At 36.5% G+C, this 22,151-nt stretch overlaps 1 protein-coding gene across 6 annotated transcripts in view; it reads right to left on the reverse strand.

Annotated features, from left to right (window-relative positions):
* Positions 1-22,151, reverse strand: part of EXOC4 (exocyst complex component 4) — a 953,704-nt gene that overhangs the window by 904,309 nt on the left and 27,244 nt on the right. For all 6 annotated transcript variants that reach the window (XM_037836132.1, XM_037836133.1, XM_037836135.1 and 3 more), the window contains one exon: positions 7,932-8,126. In XM_037836132.1, the coding sequence (XP_037692060.1) occupies positions 7,932-8,126 (195 nt within the window). The remainder of the gene's footprint in view (positions 1-7,931; positions 8,127-22,151) is intronic.

Consider the following 22,151-nt stretch of genomic DNA (forward strand, 5'->3'; position numbering starts at 1 on the left):
TGGGTCAAGAAGAAAGGGTAACCTAGCCTTCTTTTCCTTTTTTACTAGCTCAAAATAAGTCCAACTCCAGAACAGTTTTTCAGATTATAACATGAGAGCAATTACCATACCCTTTCCTATAGTACCAGTTAAAATAATCAATTAATTATAAAAAATAACACTAACAAGCACTTATTATGTATACCGTGCATACTTTACAAACATGTTTTAATATCTCATTTAATCCTTTCAACAGCCATTGGAGATATATATTATTATTAACTTCAACCTTCAGGAAGCCAAGTTAAATAATTAGCCCAAGTCATCCAGCTAGTGCAAGACATAGCTGAAATTCAAGCACTGGTCCATCTGATCTGAATTAAGACCTATAGTCAACATTCACAATCCTAAATGTTGCACAGTTGCAAAGGATTTTATAAACTGAAAATATTACAATATACTTATTTTTAATTGCAGGAATTTAGAAACTGATGCAATTAATAGCTGTCTTACTCTTTTTATCCCAGATGTGGCCACAGTTTCACAGTATAAGTGAAATAATTCCACCATATCATTCTCACGCAAAGCACTCTGGGATCATCTGGGAAGAAAGCTGCTACATAAATATAAGTTATTATTATAATTATCATAATAATCCTTATCTGACTATACAGCTATAAATTCCTTTTTAAAGGCATATAAATAAAAAGACATAATGATTAAGAGACACTCAAAATCTCTACAATCTAAGGAAGCCACAGAAATGAAAAAATTATTTTAGTCACAAGCCTTGTGACTGTCAGCTAAAGTGCTTCAAAACTACTCGCAATGGTTTGGTTTCTACTGTTGAATGCAATTATGAGTTGACTTCTATGGGTTGATAAGTCAGAGCTTGTGTAAGTGGTTTTCAAAGCTCATCTGTGTAATTTTAGTTTAATGCAGACTCCCACACAAATTTTTCCTTTTAAAAAAAACTAGTTCATAAAAACATTAACAAATATCACAAACTATCTTCCTGGTTAGCTCATGCCACTGGGAAGATGCTGCTATTCTTATATTAATAATTCTTTCCAGAATTAATCAGTTATTGTACATTAGAACCAGCAGCTGGAGTGTTCTGAGTGATAATGAAACCTGTAACAAGGCATCTTCAGCCGTCTTTTCAAGACAATAAGGGAATTAAAATTTCAATTTAAATGCAGAGGTTTGAAACACGCTTCACTGGCAAAATTACTTCAATTAATGTGAGTGGAATACAAAGGACAGACTGCAGAAATGCGATGCAGCAACTAGAAATTATGTCATTAATGTGCTTGCATCAACCTAGCACAATGACTGCAAAGGTCTAATTTAAACCATACACATCACAAAGCTACAGGCTACAATATTAATCAAGTCTCCGATTTCAATGTGATGGATACAGGCTTCTTGTTGGATCACTTTTAGCTTTTCATAAGCCAACAGCAGCTGTTTACCTCAAAGAAGGGACAAAAGGCCAGACCTATTTGCAGACATTCACTGTCATGACAATTTAATTATTTTATGCAATACTCAGGTTATCATATAAAAAGAAGAAATAAATATTCTACCTAGAAACCAAGCCTATAGCTAACCAGAGCAGTCTGATGGTGAGGTAGGGGTAACATGAGCTGGCAAGAGCCATGGATTGCCACTGATTTATTTATCCAGGATTTATTAGCATAAACTGAGTAGGGATTAAATTTGCTGGGCATCTGCACCTGCCTTAAAATGGAAATGCAAAATCTTGTAATAAACAGATCCAAGTAAGTCAGAGGGTTTTTGAAAGACTGGATTGTTTTGTCTTCCCTTTCCTCTGATGTCTCTTAACAAAGATTTCCATTTGGACCCTTGAGATGCCTTAAGTAGATTTTACTTCTAATGACACAAAACCACAGGGAAAGGAAATGTGATTATTTTTTCATATGAAGTCTACTGAAAGAGCAATTATAGACCTTGCTATTCACTTCATACACACAAGACCAAATCAAAGAATATTTCCAACCTTTTAAGTGCATCCAAAATCCTACTTCAGTGAAATCTTCATTGTGTATTGGAATATGCCAACTACTCCCCAAATCATGGAAAGCAACTACCTCATATGTAAAATTAGGATCATATCAGAAACCCATCCATGGTTGTTATAAAAATTAACTTAACAAATGTAACATAGTTATTAAAATAATACCAAGTCATAGTAAATGCTCAATAAATATTAACCATTATTCTTGTTGTTCATTAAGTATTAAGTATTACATAATAGAAAGGTTAGGAACTAGAGAACCTGGTCATTAAAAACCAACCAGATGAGGAAACACAGACCAGAGCTCCAAGGGAAGAAACACCTTTATCTCTATTTAGTTGCATTAAACTCTTTCATGTATTCATCTATTTGACTAATATTTTGTGAACTCTAACTTTATGAGCTGCACTATGCTAGGTTACAAGGTAGACAAAAATAGACAAGACACAGCCCCCGTGTTCAATGACTTACCATACAAACAAAAGCAATTATATTACAGTGATACAAAAGCAATCCATGGAAACATAGAAAAGCATCTAACTACTTGGGACACCCAGAGAGTGCCCGGATTTGAGCCAAATCTTAAAGAATAAGTCATCATTTTCCAGGCAGTCATGATTTGGAATAGGTTCAGGGAAATATGTGGTCAATTAAAAAGGAAAATTAACCATATCCCTACATACCAGCAACAAATAATTAGAAACTATTATTAATAAAGAGCTGTTTAAAAGAGCAGCAAAAATTATATGATATCCAAAAATAAATCTAACAAAAGAATGCATTATTAAAGGACATAATTGAAGACTTCAATAAATGAGACACACATCCTATTCACTCACAGAAAGTGTCAATATTGTAAAGACAAAATTCTCTTAAATTCAGTGCAATTCTGACCAAAATCCCGTCACACTTTTTGTGGAATTTGAAAAACTGATTCTAAAATCCATATGGAAGAGTAAACAGCCAAAAACAGCAGAATTTTGAACAGCAAGGAATCTCTTTACCAGCTATGGAGACATAAAGTTACAGTAATTACAACAGCATGATTTTGCCTTCAAAACATTATCTATGTGAAATAAGTCAAACACAAAAGGACAAATATTGTGTAATTCCACTTATACAAAACTTCTAGAAGTTACCAAGAGTTGTGGGGAGAAGGAATGAGGAATTGATTGCTTAACGGGTACAGAGTTTCTGTTTGGGATGATGAAAAAGTTTTGGTAATGGATGATGGTGATGGTAGTACAATATTGTAAATGTAATTAATACCACTGAATTATCTATTTTTAAATGGTTAAAATGCAAATTTTAGTTTATACATATATTACCACAATTTAAAAATAAATTAAAAAAAACAAAATATCTTTAAAAAATGGTTTTGGTTCAGGAACAGATGAAACCAACTGAACAAAATAAACAGCTCAGAAACAGAAACATGCATATGTGAAAACTTGATATGGGACCAAGAAAGCATTATAAACCATTAGGAAAGGATTCAATAAATGGTCTGAGCCAACTGGCTCTTTATGTGGAAGGAAGATAAAATTAGATCCTTAGATCACACCATGTATAAAAAGAGATTCTAGACGGATTAAAGAAGAAAACATAGGAGATGCCTTTTATGGCATCAAGATAGGAAAAGATTTCTTAAACTCACATCCCACTACGAAAAAAAGCACAAAAAGTTTTATGGCATTAAAATTTAAAACTTTTTTATGACAAAAGACACCATAAACAAAGTATAAAGATAAACCAACTGGAAGAAGAAATTCGCAATCCACCTAACAGACAAAGGATTAGTATCCAGAATACATAAAGAATTCCTACAAATAAAAAAATGAATGAAGATCAACAAAGAAAGAGAAAGAAAGAGTGAAGGATATGAATAGGCAATTCACAAAGAAATAAAATTAAATGGCCAACATGAAAAGATGCTCAACTTTACTTATCAAGGAAACACAACTTTAAACAAAATAAGACATTATTTCACAACAGTCAAAATAGCAACAATAATAAGTCTGATAAAATACTATGGGTTAAAAAGGATGTAAAGAAACAAATTCTTAAACACTGCTTTGGAGAACATAATTGATATTACCACTTTGGAGAGCAATTTGACAACATCTGGTAAAGTTAAAAATACGCATACTCTATAATACAGCAATTCCATTTTTAGGTATCTATCCTGTGAAGAGTCTCCCACCTGTCCCTAAAGAAACAAACATGTACAAGGATATTCATTATGGAATGGTTGAAACAGTAAAAAATGTGGGAAAAACCTATCTGTATGTCAGTAACTTAATTTATTCTGTACTAGAATTTGAATGAACTATATGAATCAACAAGGATCCATCTCAAAAACACAATGCTAAGTGAATAAAAATAAGTTTGAAAAAGGATACGTAAAGAATGATTCTATTTAATTTTAAACACTCAAATCAATGTGTTTGGAGGCATAAACATACAGGAAAAGTACAAAAATATGCATGGGATTACTTCATACCAACTTCTGAAGAAAAGGAAAATGGATGGACTAACATTTTAAGAAATCTGAAGACATGACAAGACAAAATAAAAACATTTTGGTAGTGGGCTCATAGGTGGTCGGTTACGTTATTTTTTGCACTTTTCTGTATATCTGAAATTTTCATAATTAAGACTTTAAAAAATTTAAAAAACATGAACAAAGACAGACACTTGAAGGAAGTGCTATATTCAAGAAACAGCAAATATCTATCAAAAAGTACACATTTTTTTTAATGATTTGCCTTTCAACCATTCCTTAGGTCTGCTAGAAGAGGATATATAGGGAGTATTAAAGGCAAAGTGAAATCAACCTGTATCAACATGCATTCACACAAGTAATTCAATTGACCTGCATTAATGGTAGCTTTAAATAAATACAAAAGTAAGTCAACTATGCAATGCTTTACAATTCGAAATAAGTTTTCACATCTATTCCCTGAACCAATGCTCATAATAATCATGTATGAGGAAATTGAGACTCAGGCATGTTGGATAACTTACGTATCTTTATTCAGTTAGTTTGGTGGAACTGGGACTCATATAAATGTGAATTATATTCCCAGTTTGTGGGAAAATAGCCTGAGCTGGGAGTGTGTCCTTGACGTGCTCAGGGGTGCAGAATATCCAATCCTGCCCGGACGGAACACTGTCCAAGGCAGCACCCGCACTGTTGCTACAAGAAGTGCAGCCTGTCCCTGACTTCCCTATCTTACTAACTTCTTTATCCTGCCTTCTCCGGCCTGTTACTAACTCCCCTATTTTCTGTGATAAGATGAAGCTAATAAATATGATGTGAAGCAAGTGGAGGTACTCTTTGTCTTCAAGGCTCTGAGTCCCATGCTCCCAGAACTTTGTATTTTGTGTCCGTGTTTCATTCCTGCGCCGCCCTGTCAGCAGTACCAGTTTATAAACCTACATATTGAAGTGTATATTTGTTCTAGTATGAGTATTTTACTCTCCTTAAGAATTCACAAAAAAAAAAGTCACAATACTTTCACTTGCATCTGTTCAAAATATACAGTTTAAAATAGGAGGGATAGAGATTAAGTGATAAAGTCCTTTCCTCACTGAGGCAATCAGGAAAACTCCACTGTTTCTCACCTTCACAGCCACTGCCAATACTTACCTATAAAAAATAACCTCTCTCTTTGTCACAAAACTTGAAACATGTTTGATACTCTGAGTCCTTTACCACCTCTCCAATAATCAAACCTTCTCTTTTCATGAAACATCAACCATTCTGATACAAAGCACTTAAAAGGAGGAAAAAATTTAATCAAACACTCTTAAGACTGTACTGAAAACTCTTTGTGGGCTGAAATTATGCCTCATGTTTCAAAAGTGTCTTTAAATTTGTTATCTCCACCTTGTGTCTTCTTAATTCATGATAGCTATGAAACTGCCTCTGACTTATGTACAACTTCCCCTCTTGCCATGTTCCACCAAAAAGCAAGTTAAGTAAGGTACAGAGTAGGCAGGAGTTGTTTCCTCAATGCATCACTATTTCCCACTTCTGAGAAATGTACCTCATACACTCACCCTTTTTGGGGGTAACTGCTCTTCCTCCCCAGTCCATGCCCCACCACCTCAGCCGCATGGCTTCAGTTAGAATTAATGATCACAGTACCCAAGCTGGCCCAATCTAGGTTCTACCCCAGGCTCTTTAAATTAGGAAAAAAATAACTTTCCTTTGAAAAGCTGTAAAGATGTAGACTACATCCTACACCTTTTCATCTCCCCCAACATCAAAGCCCACCCCATAGGTGGATGAAACCAGTCTACAGTAGAGCAATGAAGACGACATTCAGAGTGAACATACAGGTGGCATTCTACATACACTCCCATTCCCTTCACAGATTGCTTCCATGAGTCAAGCAGTTATTTTTTTAACTAAGCTTGAATTTCTGTAACTTGCAACCAAGAATTTAAACAAGTATTTAATGAAGTCCTTAAGAAAAATAAGTAAAAAAATAAATAAAGGACAGCGAATTCATTAGTGATTAGCCCTTAAGTAAACTGGCCCTTAAGTAATAAGACCACAAAAACAAAAATCTGAAATCCTAAAATGAACAAAACTAACAAAATAAATTCTAATAACCTATTTTTAATATGTGGCCCTAGCTTAAAAGCAGGCCCACTCCAAAAAAACCATAATTCAAATGGATGTATATATACTATGTACAGGAATATACATATATTCCTAACGCATAAACCAACAGCAAAGCTGAAAGGTGACTAATTTTCTTTTGTTGGGTTACCCTACAGTCATTATAAAGGATGATGTCACTTTGAACAAGATACTGACAATAACCAATTCCTTGCCCCTCCCAAGGCAGACCATTATTACTCTCCTTCCACAGTGAAAACTGACCATCTGTTCCTATCACATAGCCAGGTTTTACTACGTGATAAAATATCAAGGCACCTTTCACCCCCTGACTGACTTAAAAGCTTCTTATGAAGAAGACTTTTATCAAAATGCTTCTTAAAAGTCTGAATGAATTAAAACAACTTAGATCATTTAACCTATTTCCCTCAGCAATTCCCCTCAGTGTTTTTCCAGCGTTACATCCGATCTGATTTGCTGAGACAAAGATAAGGAGCTTTCACATACTGAGGCAAAGGTAACAATCCACAGTAGAGGGCCATGGCTCCATCCACTATTAAAAGCCTCTGTAGTCCTCACCCGACTTTAAATGGTACAGAAATGGGTGGGGGTGGTGGGGGTGGGGAGACAGAGCAGACTCCTGCAAGAGCCACAGGTCCCGGGAAAGTTAGGATTATTAGGGAGAAAAATCTGTGTTTTCATTTTTATTCATCTTCTTCAGGCTCAGTAACATGCAACACCAACTCTAATCTGTGAATTTTCATTTCTAATTCAAAATGTAGCAGAACATCATGGGCTAAGATAGAGACTGAAGCCTAGGTTGTAGATCACTCTTGTTTGATAAAGTTATTTGCCAGTATTACTCACCTAAAAGTACTCTCCTTCTTATCAATTTAAAGGAAAACCCAAATATAAAAATCCTTCAAAGAACTTGTAGAACACCAAGTTTGTAAATCTCCAAAAGTTCTCACTCACGACATTTCATTCTTTAAAATGGGAGTCATTAACTATCTTCCTCTTAGGCTTAAAAAACACCTTGTTATCATTCCTTTATGTACTGCTTTCTTACCACGATACTACTTGCCATTGTTCCAAAGGCAGACAATATATAAATAATAAACACCTACCATTTCAAATACTGGAATTATAAAGGGAACAGCCAGGGAATCCCAAGGGGGCAGTTTGTAATAGGCTACATGCATTACAGGATTCAGAGAACAAAAGGGAGTGGGTTTACATCTTAGCAGAAATGACCATTAGCATAAGCTATTCTCTCACCAGCATGTCGGTGGCACTGAGATAATGCTTGCTGGCCATGCACTGTTCCAACTTTTGAGGCACTTGCTTGATATTCTCAATTTCATCCAGCAGGTTCAGAACATGCTTATGTTCAATTCCTTCAATCCACAGTTTCCGAAGCTCATCCCTTTTGCAGTGCAACAGCATCTTACATGAAAGCAGATTTTCTTTTACCTATGAGAGGACAGATTCAGACTTGGGTCAATTCAAAGTCTTGCCAGCCTAAACCCACAATCTGGTTAGTAGTCCTCATTGGTACTACTGTATCTAACAGTTACTAATTCCCACTCACACTTGATCCCCTTGACTGGTCCCCTTGCAAAATTCTAACCCTGATTCTGACACTGACTCAACTGGGTGCATCTCCACCTCTCTGTGTCTGTATTTTCTCTCCCGTGAAATGAGAAAACTACTCCTGCTCTATCTGTGAGTGAACCTAGAAAAAATGATTAAGGATATAAAGCACACTATTAATATGAAGTACCACATAAACGTTAATATATCTAAAAGGGAAATGACTAATGTGAGAGTCTATGCCATTCTATTATTCTTCCTTCAATCTAGCAGATAGGTTACTTGGTCCCTCCTTCTCATTCCAGAACTTCAACTAAAGTTTCCAACTACAGACATGGGCATTCATCTCAAATGACTTAAAGCAAAAATAAGCCAGTTTCTAGAAAAGAGTAGACACATAAGAGATAAACCTGAAATAAAAGGAATTAGGATAAGTCTAAGATTAAATTATTTTTTTGCAATGTAGTCTGAATTTTAGATAAGAAATAAAACAATCTCCAGCATGTAGATCTGCACAGTACAGTGACTATCACAGGCACAACATGACAAAATAAAAGAGGGAAACTTCTTCAATTTTACAACATGAAAACATAAAAAGAACATGACCTTTCACAATTCACAGGACTGCTTTCACATACTTTTGAATTCCTAACAGGCATTTTCATTTAAAGTAAAGTACAATATGTGTTTACAGTTTTGCTTTTGTTTTTTGTTTGAGGAAAATTTTATCCATGAATACATCTCAAGTGTACCACTTGATGAGTTTTAGCAAATGCATACAAACCTTCATCCATTACCCCAGAAAGTCTATCATGTTTTTGACAAAAAAAAGAAAAAAGAAAAATCTGTGTTATTCCTTTACGAGATTTGGAGTAGTATACACATACTAACACTATACTACAAGTGATTACAGAACTAAACTAAATTTCAACATTTTCTCAACAAGCATGGAAAATATAAAGATAGAATGCTAAGATTAGAAAGCTTCTTGAAACACAGTCTAATCCATTCCTCCAGCTTTAAGACTATACCTAATTCTTACTTCTATGAAACACTCTGATGTAAAGGGGAGTGAATAAGGGGATTCTATAATCTCTCCTGATAACTACAGTGGAATGGTTATTAACTTTCTGGAGGTTATAGATCCCTTTGATTTACTATCCCCGAAGTGATAGTAATTGAATTAAATAATAATAAAACAGCAAGAAAAAAAGAAAACAGAAGAGGAGGGAAGAGTGAAAAAAAGACGGCAACAAAATTTTAGAAGATGATAAGAGGGTGGATGGTAGACACTAAATTAGGAAACCAGAGAAATTTGAAAATCTTAGCTTGGAGCAGAGTTTGTGAACACTGAAAAGGAGGAACCAAGTAAACTGAGGGCAGGGATGCAGGGTTAAAACTTTCTACAAGGTACATTTTGAGCCCTAGATCCCCATCAAACCACACAGACAAGTAATTTCCCTCCCCCCAACATTGGCCAAAATAGGATGTTTACAATCTAGAGAAAATGAATCAGAAAGAGTCTGGACCAGGAAATGCCACACATGGCTGATGGGAGGGCATGAGGCACTGGGCAGAAAATGGGAGGATGAAGACAAAGTTGGTCTATTGATCTAAGGTCTCAGCCCCCTCTGGACCATCAACTTCCTTCATGAGTAGGCTACAATAACACTGGCAGCTTGACTTTCCTCCCTAACACAGGAGACTTCCAGCTTTCCCCTGGAGAAAGTGACCTGATCCAAGGAAAAAGACTTATAGATAGTGATACCTGAGATTTCACCAGGGAAACTGCCAGGTCCCTGCCTAATCATCACTAGACAAGCCCCAGAACATGCACCGAGCTTCCAACAGTTTTGTAGTGCCTCTCCCTTACATGCAAATGGTTGGCTAAGGATCACCAAACTTTCAAGGAAAGTTTGTATATGGAAAGACAGGCATCAGAACGAAAAAAAAAAGAACAAAAGTACTGCAGAGAGGATGGTGAGGGAACAAAAACTACATAGGAAACAGGAAAAAAACAACTAAAAAAAACTATAATTAATATACTTAGAGAAAAAAGAGAAGATATTACATCAATGAAACAAGAAAACAATGTATAAAATATTCAGATAATGAAAAACAGCTCTTAGAAATTAAAACTATGACAGCAGAAATTTTTTTAAATCCAATACAAAGGTTGGAGGAAAACTCACCAAGAGTAGAACACCTGGGATGGGAATTAGGAGATAAAATTAGAGAATCAATCCAATAAAATAATAAAAGAAGATTTCCCATATCAAAGAACATTAGTTTCCAGATGGAAAGGGCACACAAAGAGCTCAAGACAATGAGTGAAAAGTCCCAAGCCAGGACATTATCCTGACAGTAAGAACACAAGGGATAAAGTGACCATCTTAAAGCCTTCCCAAGAGGGGGTAAAAAACAGAACCACACTAAGGACTGTGAATCAGAATAGCAGTGGACTTCTCTCAATAGCAACACCAAAAGCTACAAGACACAACAAAGGAATAATATCTTCAAACTTCTATGAGAGAATTATTTCCCAGAAAAACTATCAATCAAGTATGAGGAAAGAATAAAAACATTCTCAAACACATAATCTCTCAAAAAAATAAACTTCATATGCACCATATCTCAGCAAGCTACTGAAGAATGCATTCCATGAAAACAAGAGAAAAAAGGAAGAAACATGTGAACCATGAAAAAGAGAATCCAACACAGAAGAAAGGTAACAGGAAGATTCAATCACTAATTCTAGGGACACCACCAACAACAACAAATTGCACAAGGGAAAATGTACGACCAATGAATAGATAAATAAAATGTGATATATCCATACAATAGAATATTACTCAGTCATAAAAAGGAATGAAGTTCTGATACATGTGACAACATGGATTAATCTTGAAGATATCCTGTTGAGTGAAATCAGCCAGATACAAAAGGACAAATATTGTAGACTTCACTGATATGAAATAATTAGAATAAGGAAACTCATAGAGTTAGAATCTAGTATATAGGTTACCAATGGATAGGGTTTGGGTAGGGAATGGGGTGTTAATGCTTAAATTGTACAGAGTTTCTATTTGGGTTGATCATAAAATTCTGGTAGTGGACAGTACTGACGATAGCATAACATTCTGAACGTAATTACCAGCACTGATTATATATTTGAATGTGGTTTAAAGGGGAAATTTTAAGTTGTATATATGTTACTAGAATAAAAATTAAGAAAAGCGTAAGACTACACAAAACAGTGAAACATATTGTAAATAATAGACCATCGTTAACAATACAATTATAATACTGTTCTTTCATGAATTGTAACAAATGTACCACACTAATGCAAGGTATTAATAATAGGATGGTATATGGGAACCCTGTATTTTATGCATAATTTTTCTGTAAATCTACAACTTCTCTCATAATAAAGAAGAGAGAAGGAGAAAGAAAAAATATAATCATGATATCCTGCATGGCACAGCTACAAAAATTTATGTAGTTATAATAAGGTAAGCACCAACTATCAATTTAACCAAAAACTTGGGCACATCTATATAGAGAGAATGAGGAAAGAAGAAGTGGTGGGGCAGGGAAAAGAGTGGAAAGGGACTAAATCCTCTTCCATAGCAGAAAGTCATTATACAATGTACATTGTAGCTTCTTGGGCTGCTCAAGCAAATACCATGCAATGGTTGGCTTAAACAATGAGATTTTGTTGGCTCACAGTTTAAGGCCAGGAGAATTCCAAAACTCAGGCATCAGTAAGGCAATGCTTTCTTCCCAAAACCAGCATTCTGTGCTGGCTGCCAGTGATTCTTGGTCCTGGGCTCCTCTGTCACATGGCAATGCATACGGCAGCCTCTCCTGCCCTCTCCCTTCCTTTCTGGGTTCCACTGATGTTCAGCTTCTGGCTGATGCCTTTGTGGCTATCTGTCCAAATTTCATTCTGCTTATAAATGACTACAGTAATTGGACTAAGACTCATCCTGACTGAATTGAGCCACATCTTAACTGAAGTAACCTCATCAAAAGGTCTCACTTACAATGAGTTCACACCCACAGGAATGGATTAAGTTTAAGAACATGTTTTTCTGGGTTACATAGCTCCAAACCACCACAACGTCTAAAACAGAAAACACAGAGAAAAATACTATAAGCATTAAATCAGAAATATAGAAATAGAAATATCTGAGAAAACAACTAAAAAAGTAATGTCAGTGCCTCTGAAATGTTGGAATTGGGGATGAGGTAGGGTGAGGTTGAGATCTAGAAAAGTGCTGGTTTTTATCAGCTTTCTTATTTTCATTTGACTCTGAAACCCATCTCCAAAGGTTATTCCTAGATCTCCTTAGAGTTCCTGGTCCCTGGGTTAAGAATTCCAGCTATTGAATCCATTCTATTTTAAATCTTAGTTAAAATCTGTTAGAATTCAATTTCTGATATTCTACTGAAATCGGCTTGGTTCTATAATTCTTAGCTTTATCCTGTGTGTAATGGTTCCTATAGAAACACTTAAAGATAAATTTTATGTCATACAACACCTAACCAGGCTCATGATCAAGAGAATGGGGGATAAATGTAGTGTCAGTAAAACTTGGCAAACTCGTTTCTGATTGGAAAAAGATGATTATGGCATTTCACACTAGAGATACACATAATGCAATCAGCTCACTTCTCACTTTTGCTTACTATGGGGAAGGAAAATGAAAAGAAAGGTAGAATTTGTGAGGAAAAACTTTGGCATCAAGCTGTGCAGAAAATGAGCATCACCAAAATGATTCCCTAAACTGAGGTAACCAACACTGCAGACATAAGAAGTTATGAAAACTTTAATGCTAAATTGCCCTGAAGCTTCCATTTTTTTATTGGAGAGTCACAGTAATGAAGAAACATTATTTTTAAATCTTGGGTAAGGGGTGGGAATACTACTCAGTAATCAAAGGAAGAAACATGAAGAAACTCAAAAACATTATACTGAGCAAATGAAGCCAGTCACAAAATAGAATGGTATCTACTGTATGACTCCTTTTATATACGAAGTTCTGGAACAGGCAAAACTAATCTGAAGTGATAGAATTCAAGTGCAGTTGCTTAGTGCAGAGTGTGGGGGAGAAATAACTATAAACAGGAGTGACAGAATTCTCTGGAGTAATGGTAACACTTTCAAGGGTATATACATCTGACAAAACTCATTGAACTGTACTCTCAAAATATGACCCTTTTATTCTATGTCAATTCTACCTCAGTAAATATGATTTTTTAAATGGGGAGGGGGGAAAACAGGGCTTTCTTCATCAATAAACAACATTTAAATGTGAGAAAGTTACCAAATTATACCTAACCAGGTATAATTTGTTATGTATTCTACTTTTACAAATGTGGTGAGAATATTTTACTTCCATTCTATTTAATTTATAAGGATAATTTAGATTACGGTACTCTTTCTTCTTTAAACAAATCCATGAAAATCAAGCTGTTTAAATCATAACATCAAAACCAAAGTATGAAAATCCTTCTTCAAACACGTTTCCTTTCCTTCCTCAGAATTCTAGTAAATTCATAGTTGCTCCTAATCACCTCCTGTTCAGAAATAGCCAAATTTCCAGTTGCAATATAAAAGAACTAAAAGTCACTCTAATTAGAGACTATCAGAAAAATAGAAAATAAGGAAGACAGGGCCCAAAAGGCTATTGGAATAGAAATACGAGGTAATACAAACAGCAAAGAAGAGAGATCTGCAATTCTACCTTGAGAAAGATAAAAAGATGAAAACTAACTGGGGCCTTCAAATAGCACTGTGGTAGCATTTGCAAGAGAAAGAGCAGAGAGATATGTAAGAGAGTTTGATGGATAAAGACCCTGGGGTGTAAGGCCATAACATGAAATAAAATAAATAATAAAATAAGAAAGGCACTGAATTTGGATAAAGGACAAGAAAGGCAGAAAATTCTCTGAGTATGAATATTATCTGTAATAAACACAACAAATGTGCAAGCACCTCATTGAAACTTACACAATAAATATCCTGACAAGTTTCCCATGAACAAGGGATGATAAAAAAAATTAATATAATAGTTAACATTATTCTTCATTTTAACAGTGCAAAATATAAGTGGTATTATCTCTCCTGTTTTGTAATAAGAGTAGTAAACCTAATCTACACAAGCACTTTCATGAGTATTCTCCTGACCCAAGTGTCCAGCCCAATCTTTTCCATAGAGTATTAAAGAAAGCACAAACACTGCTCACTGTTCTATTTAAGGCCCTTTTGTACTATAAACCATTTTCAAATTACCCCTAAAACTTATTTCCCACACTTCTTTTCCCTTACTCATTTTAGCTGCCCGTCTAAGGTCTTAAATTCTCTTAGAGGCTCTCTGCATCACCCTTTCTGAGGGCAATTCCTTCCTTTTGAGTTACAGCATCTGAATATAGTACATAAATAATAATCTGAATGTTGTTGAGCTTATTGGAAAAATTAGTACCTCATAGATCTGGTGACTGCATTAATGTACTCCAGAGAACTGCCCAGATTTTAAATCATGATACCTCATTATTGCCCACTGTTTAGCGTGCCCATTTCTAGAAACCCAAAGGCTTTTTTCCCTTACAGCATTTTCCATCTTATATTTGGACTACCGATAGCTTCCTACCAAAACCAGGTTGTACTACTATGACCATTTTTTACATTACTTAAGTTTATTCTTTGTTTTAATCCTACCTTTCAAGGTATTTTTTCATGTAAAAGGCAAAAAAATATATTTAAATGGTAATGAATGTTACATTACTCAATGATTAAGTCCTAACAAATTCACTTGCATACTCCTATATATGAGTTCCATTTACAGGCAAGAAAAATGAGTTAAAAACTTGATCCAGCACCAACAGGGCAGCCAAAGCAGGGGTGAAATGTAAAGTGTGCACACATTACAACAGAGACAAGTACTGTATTCTCCCTTCAGCCTACCCTAATCTCGTCTCATCCACCTATTACATCATGGACAAAGACATAAATTCATATACCTAAAAGCATGACCTGGATGGTACAAGTTTACAACTTGTATCAATTCATATTTATCCATTATAGTCCTGCTGCTCTAGTAGTCATTATTATGACAGGCACTGGCACAGCCTTTGGATTCTGAAATGTTCTAATGCAATAACATTTTGTTTTTACCAGTTTTACACTCTAATAGGACTGTTTGGGTAATATGCGTAGATCCATATTACTTGACTTGAACCATCACACATGGTTTTTTATTTCCACATATTTTATTGAATCTAGAACTTGACTGGTATAAAAAAGTTTGGAGAGAGAGTGAACTAAATCCATCTGTCAGCTCATATTATCCTCTAGGACATAAGATTCTACCAATACAACATAAAGCCATATACAAAACTAATGTCATAAAATGGGAAGTGTAAACGGTTCTGTGGTCTTAAGCTTTAGAAGGTAGCAAAGCATGAACATGCACATCTTATCCTCATCTGCCTTGGTCCCCACTAAAATCTGTTTTCAGCCCAGCAGCTAGAGTGGTTCTTTCAAAATATTGGTCACATCATATCACAACTCTCCTCAAAACTTTACAATGGTTTCTTATCACACGCAGAATAAAAAGCAAGGTTCTTACAGTGATCTACAGACCCTATAGGACCTGAACATCACACCTCTATCACACCTCATACACCAGTTCTCTCATCTCATCTCCTGCTACTCTCCCCACTTCTCGCTTGGCTTGGCCCCACTGACCTCCTCATTGCTTCTCCAGAATTCCCATCATGCTCCTGCCTGACTGGATGCACCTGTTAAATTCCATCTTCCTGGAATGCTCTTTGGGACTCTCTCCCTCAACCCCTAGAAATATTGGCTTCAAAGGTAATCTCATGAAGGTTTCCCTGACTACCCCATTTAAAACAGTAACTCTCTATATCCCCTTCCTCGTTTATTTTAGTAGCATTTCTTACCATAAGTTATTTCATATTTTACTCCTTTGTTAATTTATAATCTGCCTCCTGTGACTAGAATGTAAGCTCCATGAGAGCAGGAATTTTTTTCTGTACTATTCACTGCTATACCCTAGAGCCCAAACCAATGCTCACCACAAAGTAGACACTCAGTATATAGGAGCTGAATAAATGTTGCTAAATCATTATATACGTATTTGTTTTTCTGTTTCTTGCCATTAGCATGTAAGCCCCATGACATCAGAGAGTGGTGTTTTATGTTGTTATAGCCCCAGAACCTAAAACAGAAACTGGCATGTAGCTGGTACTCAACAGATATTTGTTGAATAAATCCTCCTTATATTCTTTTGTTAAGAGAGCAGAAAGAAAATTTCACCTTAGATCTATATGCCCTCATCATTTTTGTGACTCTGAAATTATACAGCCCAACAATTACCGAATCATTCACGTATTTACTTTAAAAAAAAAAAACCCTACATTTTATACATAATCGAAAGTGCCATTAAAAAACAAAAATGTCAGGAAAAGATTAATAAAGAAATATCAGTGATTTTCTTGGTGATAAAAAATGGATTTTCATGGTAAAAAAAAATATATTAAACCATAGAATGAAAAAAATTCACTTTTATTTTTTCCTCAACATTTTCTTTTTCCATTCACCAATTGTTAAAGGCTTTTTAGAAAACAGTTTTAGCCCTTTATTTCTCTTTCTGATATTGAAGCTAATTCGTTACACTGAATTAAGTGACGTTTACTTTCTTAACAAGTGTCTCATATAATAAACGCAAAATTCTCTTTTTTGTTTTGTTTTCTTCAAAACCCCAGTATCCTTAAAAGCAAGGATAGTGAAAATATTGTGGCTACTAAAACAAATGTGAAATCATCAAGAGGAGGCTCTCCTTTTTAATACCAGGTGAACGCTCTTTGTTAGCAGCAAAAATTCTATTGACTTAGAGCCACAGGGAGTCAAGGCAGCAATTCCTCTAAGCACTTCCCTTGAGATTAGGACATAGTCCCTTTAGTCAACCAAACTAATCAGAAAACACAAACACCAAAAGGTCTTTCACCCTTGCTGTGATTACTTGAGGCAAAGCCAGAAGGTCAGAATCTCTATACATTCATTTGCTGACCCCTCTTGAGCTTACTATATTGGGTCAGAATGGACTACAGCTGACTTTAAATCTAGAGCTACTGATCTATAGCTTTACCTAGTTTCACCGATAAATCCATAGGATGAACTCACCTCTTGTAATCGCTAGGAATGACAGTATTCCTTCTGAAAATGCCCAGATAACTTTAAAATGTAAACAAGGCAGCACATTGCTTTGAAAAAGGCTAAATGCTTACTGATTCTGGAACTGCACTCTTAGAGGCTGAAAATCATATGTCGCAAAATGGCAGACTGGTGAGCTGTATGTTTTAGTTACTCCTCCAGGAAAGTAGGTAAAAAGCCAGGAACTGCGTGGACTGGACACCACAGAGCAACCTGTCTTTGGGCATACTTCATACAACACTCATGAAAACGTGGAACTGCTGAGATCAGCGAAATCTGTAAGTTTTTGCGGCCAGGGGACCCGCGCCCCTCCCTGCCAGGCTCAGTCCCGGGGGAGGAGGGGCTGTCAGCTCCAGGAAGGAGAAGGGAGAATTGCAGTGGCTGCTCTCATCGGAAACTCATTCTACTGATTCAAACTCCAACCATAGATAGACTGAGGCCAGACACCAGAGACTCTGAGAGCAGCCAGCCCAGCAGAGAGGAGACGGGCATAGAAGGAAAACAACACGAGAAGCTCCAAAGTAAAAGCAGAGGATTTTTGGAGTTCTGGTGAACACAGAAAGGGGAAGGGCGGAGATCAGGCCTTGAGGCGCATATGCAAATCCCGAAGCAAGGCTGATCTCTCTGCCCAGGGCACCTTTCCTTAATGGCCCTGGTTGCTTTGTCTATTAGCATTTCAATAACCCATTAGATCTCTGAGGAGGGCCGTTTTTTTTTTTTTTTTTTTTTTTTTTAAATCCTTTTTGCTTTTTCTAAAACAAGTACTCTAAGAAGCTCAATACAGAAAGCTTCAAAGAATTGAAATTTGGGCACGTCAAGTCAAGAGCAGAAATAAGAGAGCTCTGAGACAAAAGGCAATAATCCAGTGGCTGAGAAAATTCACTAAACAACACAACTTCCCAAGAAAAGGGGGGTGTCCGCTCACAGCCACCATCCTGGTGGACAGGAAACACTCCTGCCCATCGCCAGCCCCATAGCCCAGAGCTGCCCCAGACAACCCAGTGTGACGGAAGTGCTTCAAATAACAGGCACACACCACAAAACTGGGCGTGGACATTAGCCTTCCCTGCAACCTCAGCTGAATGTCCCAGAGCTGGGAAGGGGGAGCAGTGTGAATTAACAGAGCCCCATTCAGCCATCATCTGAGCAGACTGGGAGCCTCCCAACACAGCCCAGCAGCCCAGAACTGCCCTGGGGGGACGGCACTCACCTGTGACATAGCACAGTCATCCCTCAACAGAGGACCCGGGGTGCACAGCCTGGAAGAGGGGCCCACTTGCAAGTCTCAGGAGCCATACGCCAATACCAAAGACTTGTGGGTCAGTGGCAGAGACAAACTGTGGCAGGACTGAACTGAAGGATTAGACTATTGCAGTAGCTTTAAAACTCTAGGATCATCAGGGAGATTTGATTGTTAGGGCCACCCCCCCTCCCCGACTGCCCAGAAACACGCCCCACATACAGGGCAGGCAACACCAACTACACACGCAAGCTTGGGACACCAATTGGGCCCCACAAGACTCACTCCCCCACTCACCAAAAAGGCTAAGCAGGGGAGATCTGGCTTGTGGAGAACAGGTGGCTCGTGGACGCCACCTGCTGGTTAGTTAGAGAAAGTGTACTCCACGAAGCTGTAGATCTGATAAATTAGAGATAAGGACTTCAACTGGTCTACAAACCCTAAAAGAACCCTATCAAGGACAGCAAATGCCACGAGGCCAAAAACAACAGAAAATTATAAAGCATATGAAAAAACCAGACGATATGGATAACCCAAGCCCAAGCACCCAAATCAAAAGACCAGAAGAGACACACCTAGAGCAGCTACTCAAAGAACTAAAGATGAACAATGAGACCCTAGTACGGGATATGAAGGAAATCAAGAAGACCCTAGAAGAGCATAAAGAAGACATTGCAAGACTAAATAAAAAAATGGATGATCTTATGGAAATTAAAGAAACTGTTGACCAAATTAAAAAGATTCTGGACACTCATAGTACAAGACTAGAGGAAGTTGAACAACGAATCAGTGACCTGGAAGATGACAGAATGGAAAATGAAAGCATAAAAGAAAGAATGGGGAAAAAAATTGAAAAACTCGAAATGGACCTCAGGGATATGATAGATAATATGAAGCGTCCGAATATAAGACTCATTGGTGTCCCAGAAGGGGAAGAAAAGGGTAAAGGTCTAGGAAGAGTATTCAAAGAAATTGTTGGGGAAAACTTCCCAAATCTTCTAAACAACATAAATACACAAATCATAAATGCTCAGCGAACTCCAAATAGAATAAATCCAAAAAAAAACCACTCCGAGACATATACTGATCACACTGTCAAACATAGAAGAGAAGGAGCAAGTTCTGAAAGCAGCAAGAGAAAAGCAATTCACCACATACAAAGGAAACAGCATAAGACTAAGTAGTGACTACTCAGCAGCCACCATGGAGGCGAGAAGGCAATGGCACGATATATTTAAAATTCTGAGAGAGAGGAATTTCCAGCCAAGAATACTTTATCCAGCAAAGCTCTCCTTCAAATTTGAGGGAGAGCTTAAATTTTTCACAGACAAAGAAATGCTGAGAGAATTTGCTAACAAGAGACCTGCCCTACTGGAGATACTAAAGGGAGCCCTACAGACAGAGAAACAAAGACAGGACAGAGAGACTTGGAGAAAGGTTCAGTACTAAAGAGATTCGGTATGGGTACAATAAAGGATATTAATAGAGAGAGGGAAAAATATGGCAAACATAATCCAAAGGATAAGATGGCCGATTCAAGAAATGCCTTCACGGTTTTAACGTTGAATGTAAATGGATTAAACTCCCCAATTAAAAGATATAGATTCGCAGAATGGATCAAAAAAAATGAACCATCAATATGTTGCATACAAGAGACTCATCTTAGACACAGGGACACAAAGAAATTGAAAGTGAAAGGATGGAAAAAAATATTTCATGCAAGCTACAGCCAAAAGAAAGCAGGTGTAGCAATATTAATCTCAGATAAAATAGACTTCAAATGCAGGGATGTTTTGAGAGACAAAGAAGGCCACTACATACTAATAAAAGGGGCAATTCAGCAAGAAGAAATAACAATCGTAAATGTCTATGCACCCAATCAAGGTGCCACAAAATACATGAGAGAAACATTGGCAAAACTAAAGGAAGCAATTGATGTTTCCACAATAATTGTGGGAGACTTCAACACATCACTCTCTCCTATAGATAGATCAACCAGACAGAAGACCAATAAGGAAATTGAAAACCTAAACAATCTGATAAATGAATTAGATTTGACAGACATCTACAGGACATTACATCCCAAATCACCAGGATACACATACTTTTCTAGTGCTCACGGAACTTTCTCCAGAATAGATCATATGCTGGGACATAAAACAAGCCTCAATAAATTTAAAAAGATTGAAATCATTCAAAGCACATTCTCTGACCACAATGGAATACAATTAGAAGTCAATAACCATCAGAGACTTAGAAAATTCACAAATACCTGGAGGTTAAACAACACACTCCTAAACAATCAGTGGGTTAAAGAAGAAATAGCAAGAGAAATTGCTAAATATATAGAGACGAATGAAAATGAGAACACAACATACCAAAACCTATGGGATGCAGCAAAAGCAGTGCTAAGGGGGAAATTTATAGCACTAAACGCATATATTAAAAAGGAAGAAAGAGCCAAAATCAAAGAACTAATGGATCAACTGAAGAAGCTAGAAAATGAACAGCAAACCAATCCTAAACCAAGTAGAAGAAAAGAAATAACAAGGATTAAAGCAGAAATAAATGACATAGAGAACAAAAAAACAATAGAAAGGATAAATATCACCAAAAGTTGGTTCTTTGAGAAGATCAACAAGATTGACAAGCCCCTAGCTAGACTGACAAAATCAAAAAGAGAGAAGACCCATATAAACAAAATAATGAATGAAAAAGGTGACATAACTGCAGATCCTGAAGAAATTAAAAAAATTATAAGAGGATATTATGAACAACTGTATGGCAACAAACTGGATAATGTAGAAGAAATGGACAATTTCCTGGAAACATATGAACAACCTAGACTGACCAGAGAAGAAATAGAAGACCTCAACCAACCCATCACAAGCAAAGAGATCCAATCAGTCATCAAAAATCTTCCCACAAATAAATGCCCAGGGCCAGATGGCTTCACAGGGGAATTCTACCAAACTTTCCAGAAAGAACTGACACCAATCTTACTCAAACTCTTTCAAAACATTGAAAAAAATGGAACACTACCTAACTCATTTTATGAAGCTAACATCAATCTAATACCAAAACCAGGCAAAGATGCTACCAAAAAGGAAAACTACCGGCCAATCTCCCTAATGAATATAGATGCAAAAATCCTCAACAAAATACTTGCAAATCGAATCCAAAGACACATTAAAAAAATCATACACCATGACCAAGTGGGGTTCATTCCAGGCATGCAAGGATGGTTCAACATCAGAAAAACAATCAATGTATTACAACACATTAAAAACTCGAAAGGGAAAAATCAATTGATCATCTCAATAGATGCTGAAAAAGCATTTGACAAAATCCAACATCCCTTTTTGATAAAAACACTTCAAAAGGTAGGAATTGAAGGAAACTTCCTCAACATGATAAAGAGCAT

This window comes from Choloepus didactylus, chromosome 5 (genome assembly GCF_015220235.1).
Source record: "Choloepus didactylus isolate mChoDid1 chromosome 5, mChoDid1.pri, whole genome shotgun sequence".
NCBI lineage: Eukaryota > Metazoa > Chordata > Mammalia > Pilosa > Megalonychidae > Choloepus > Choloepus didactylus.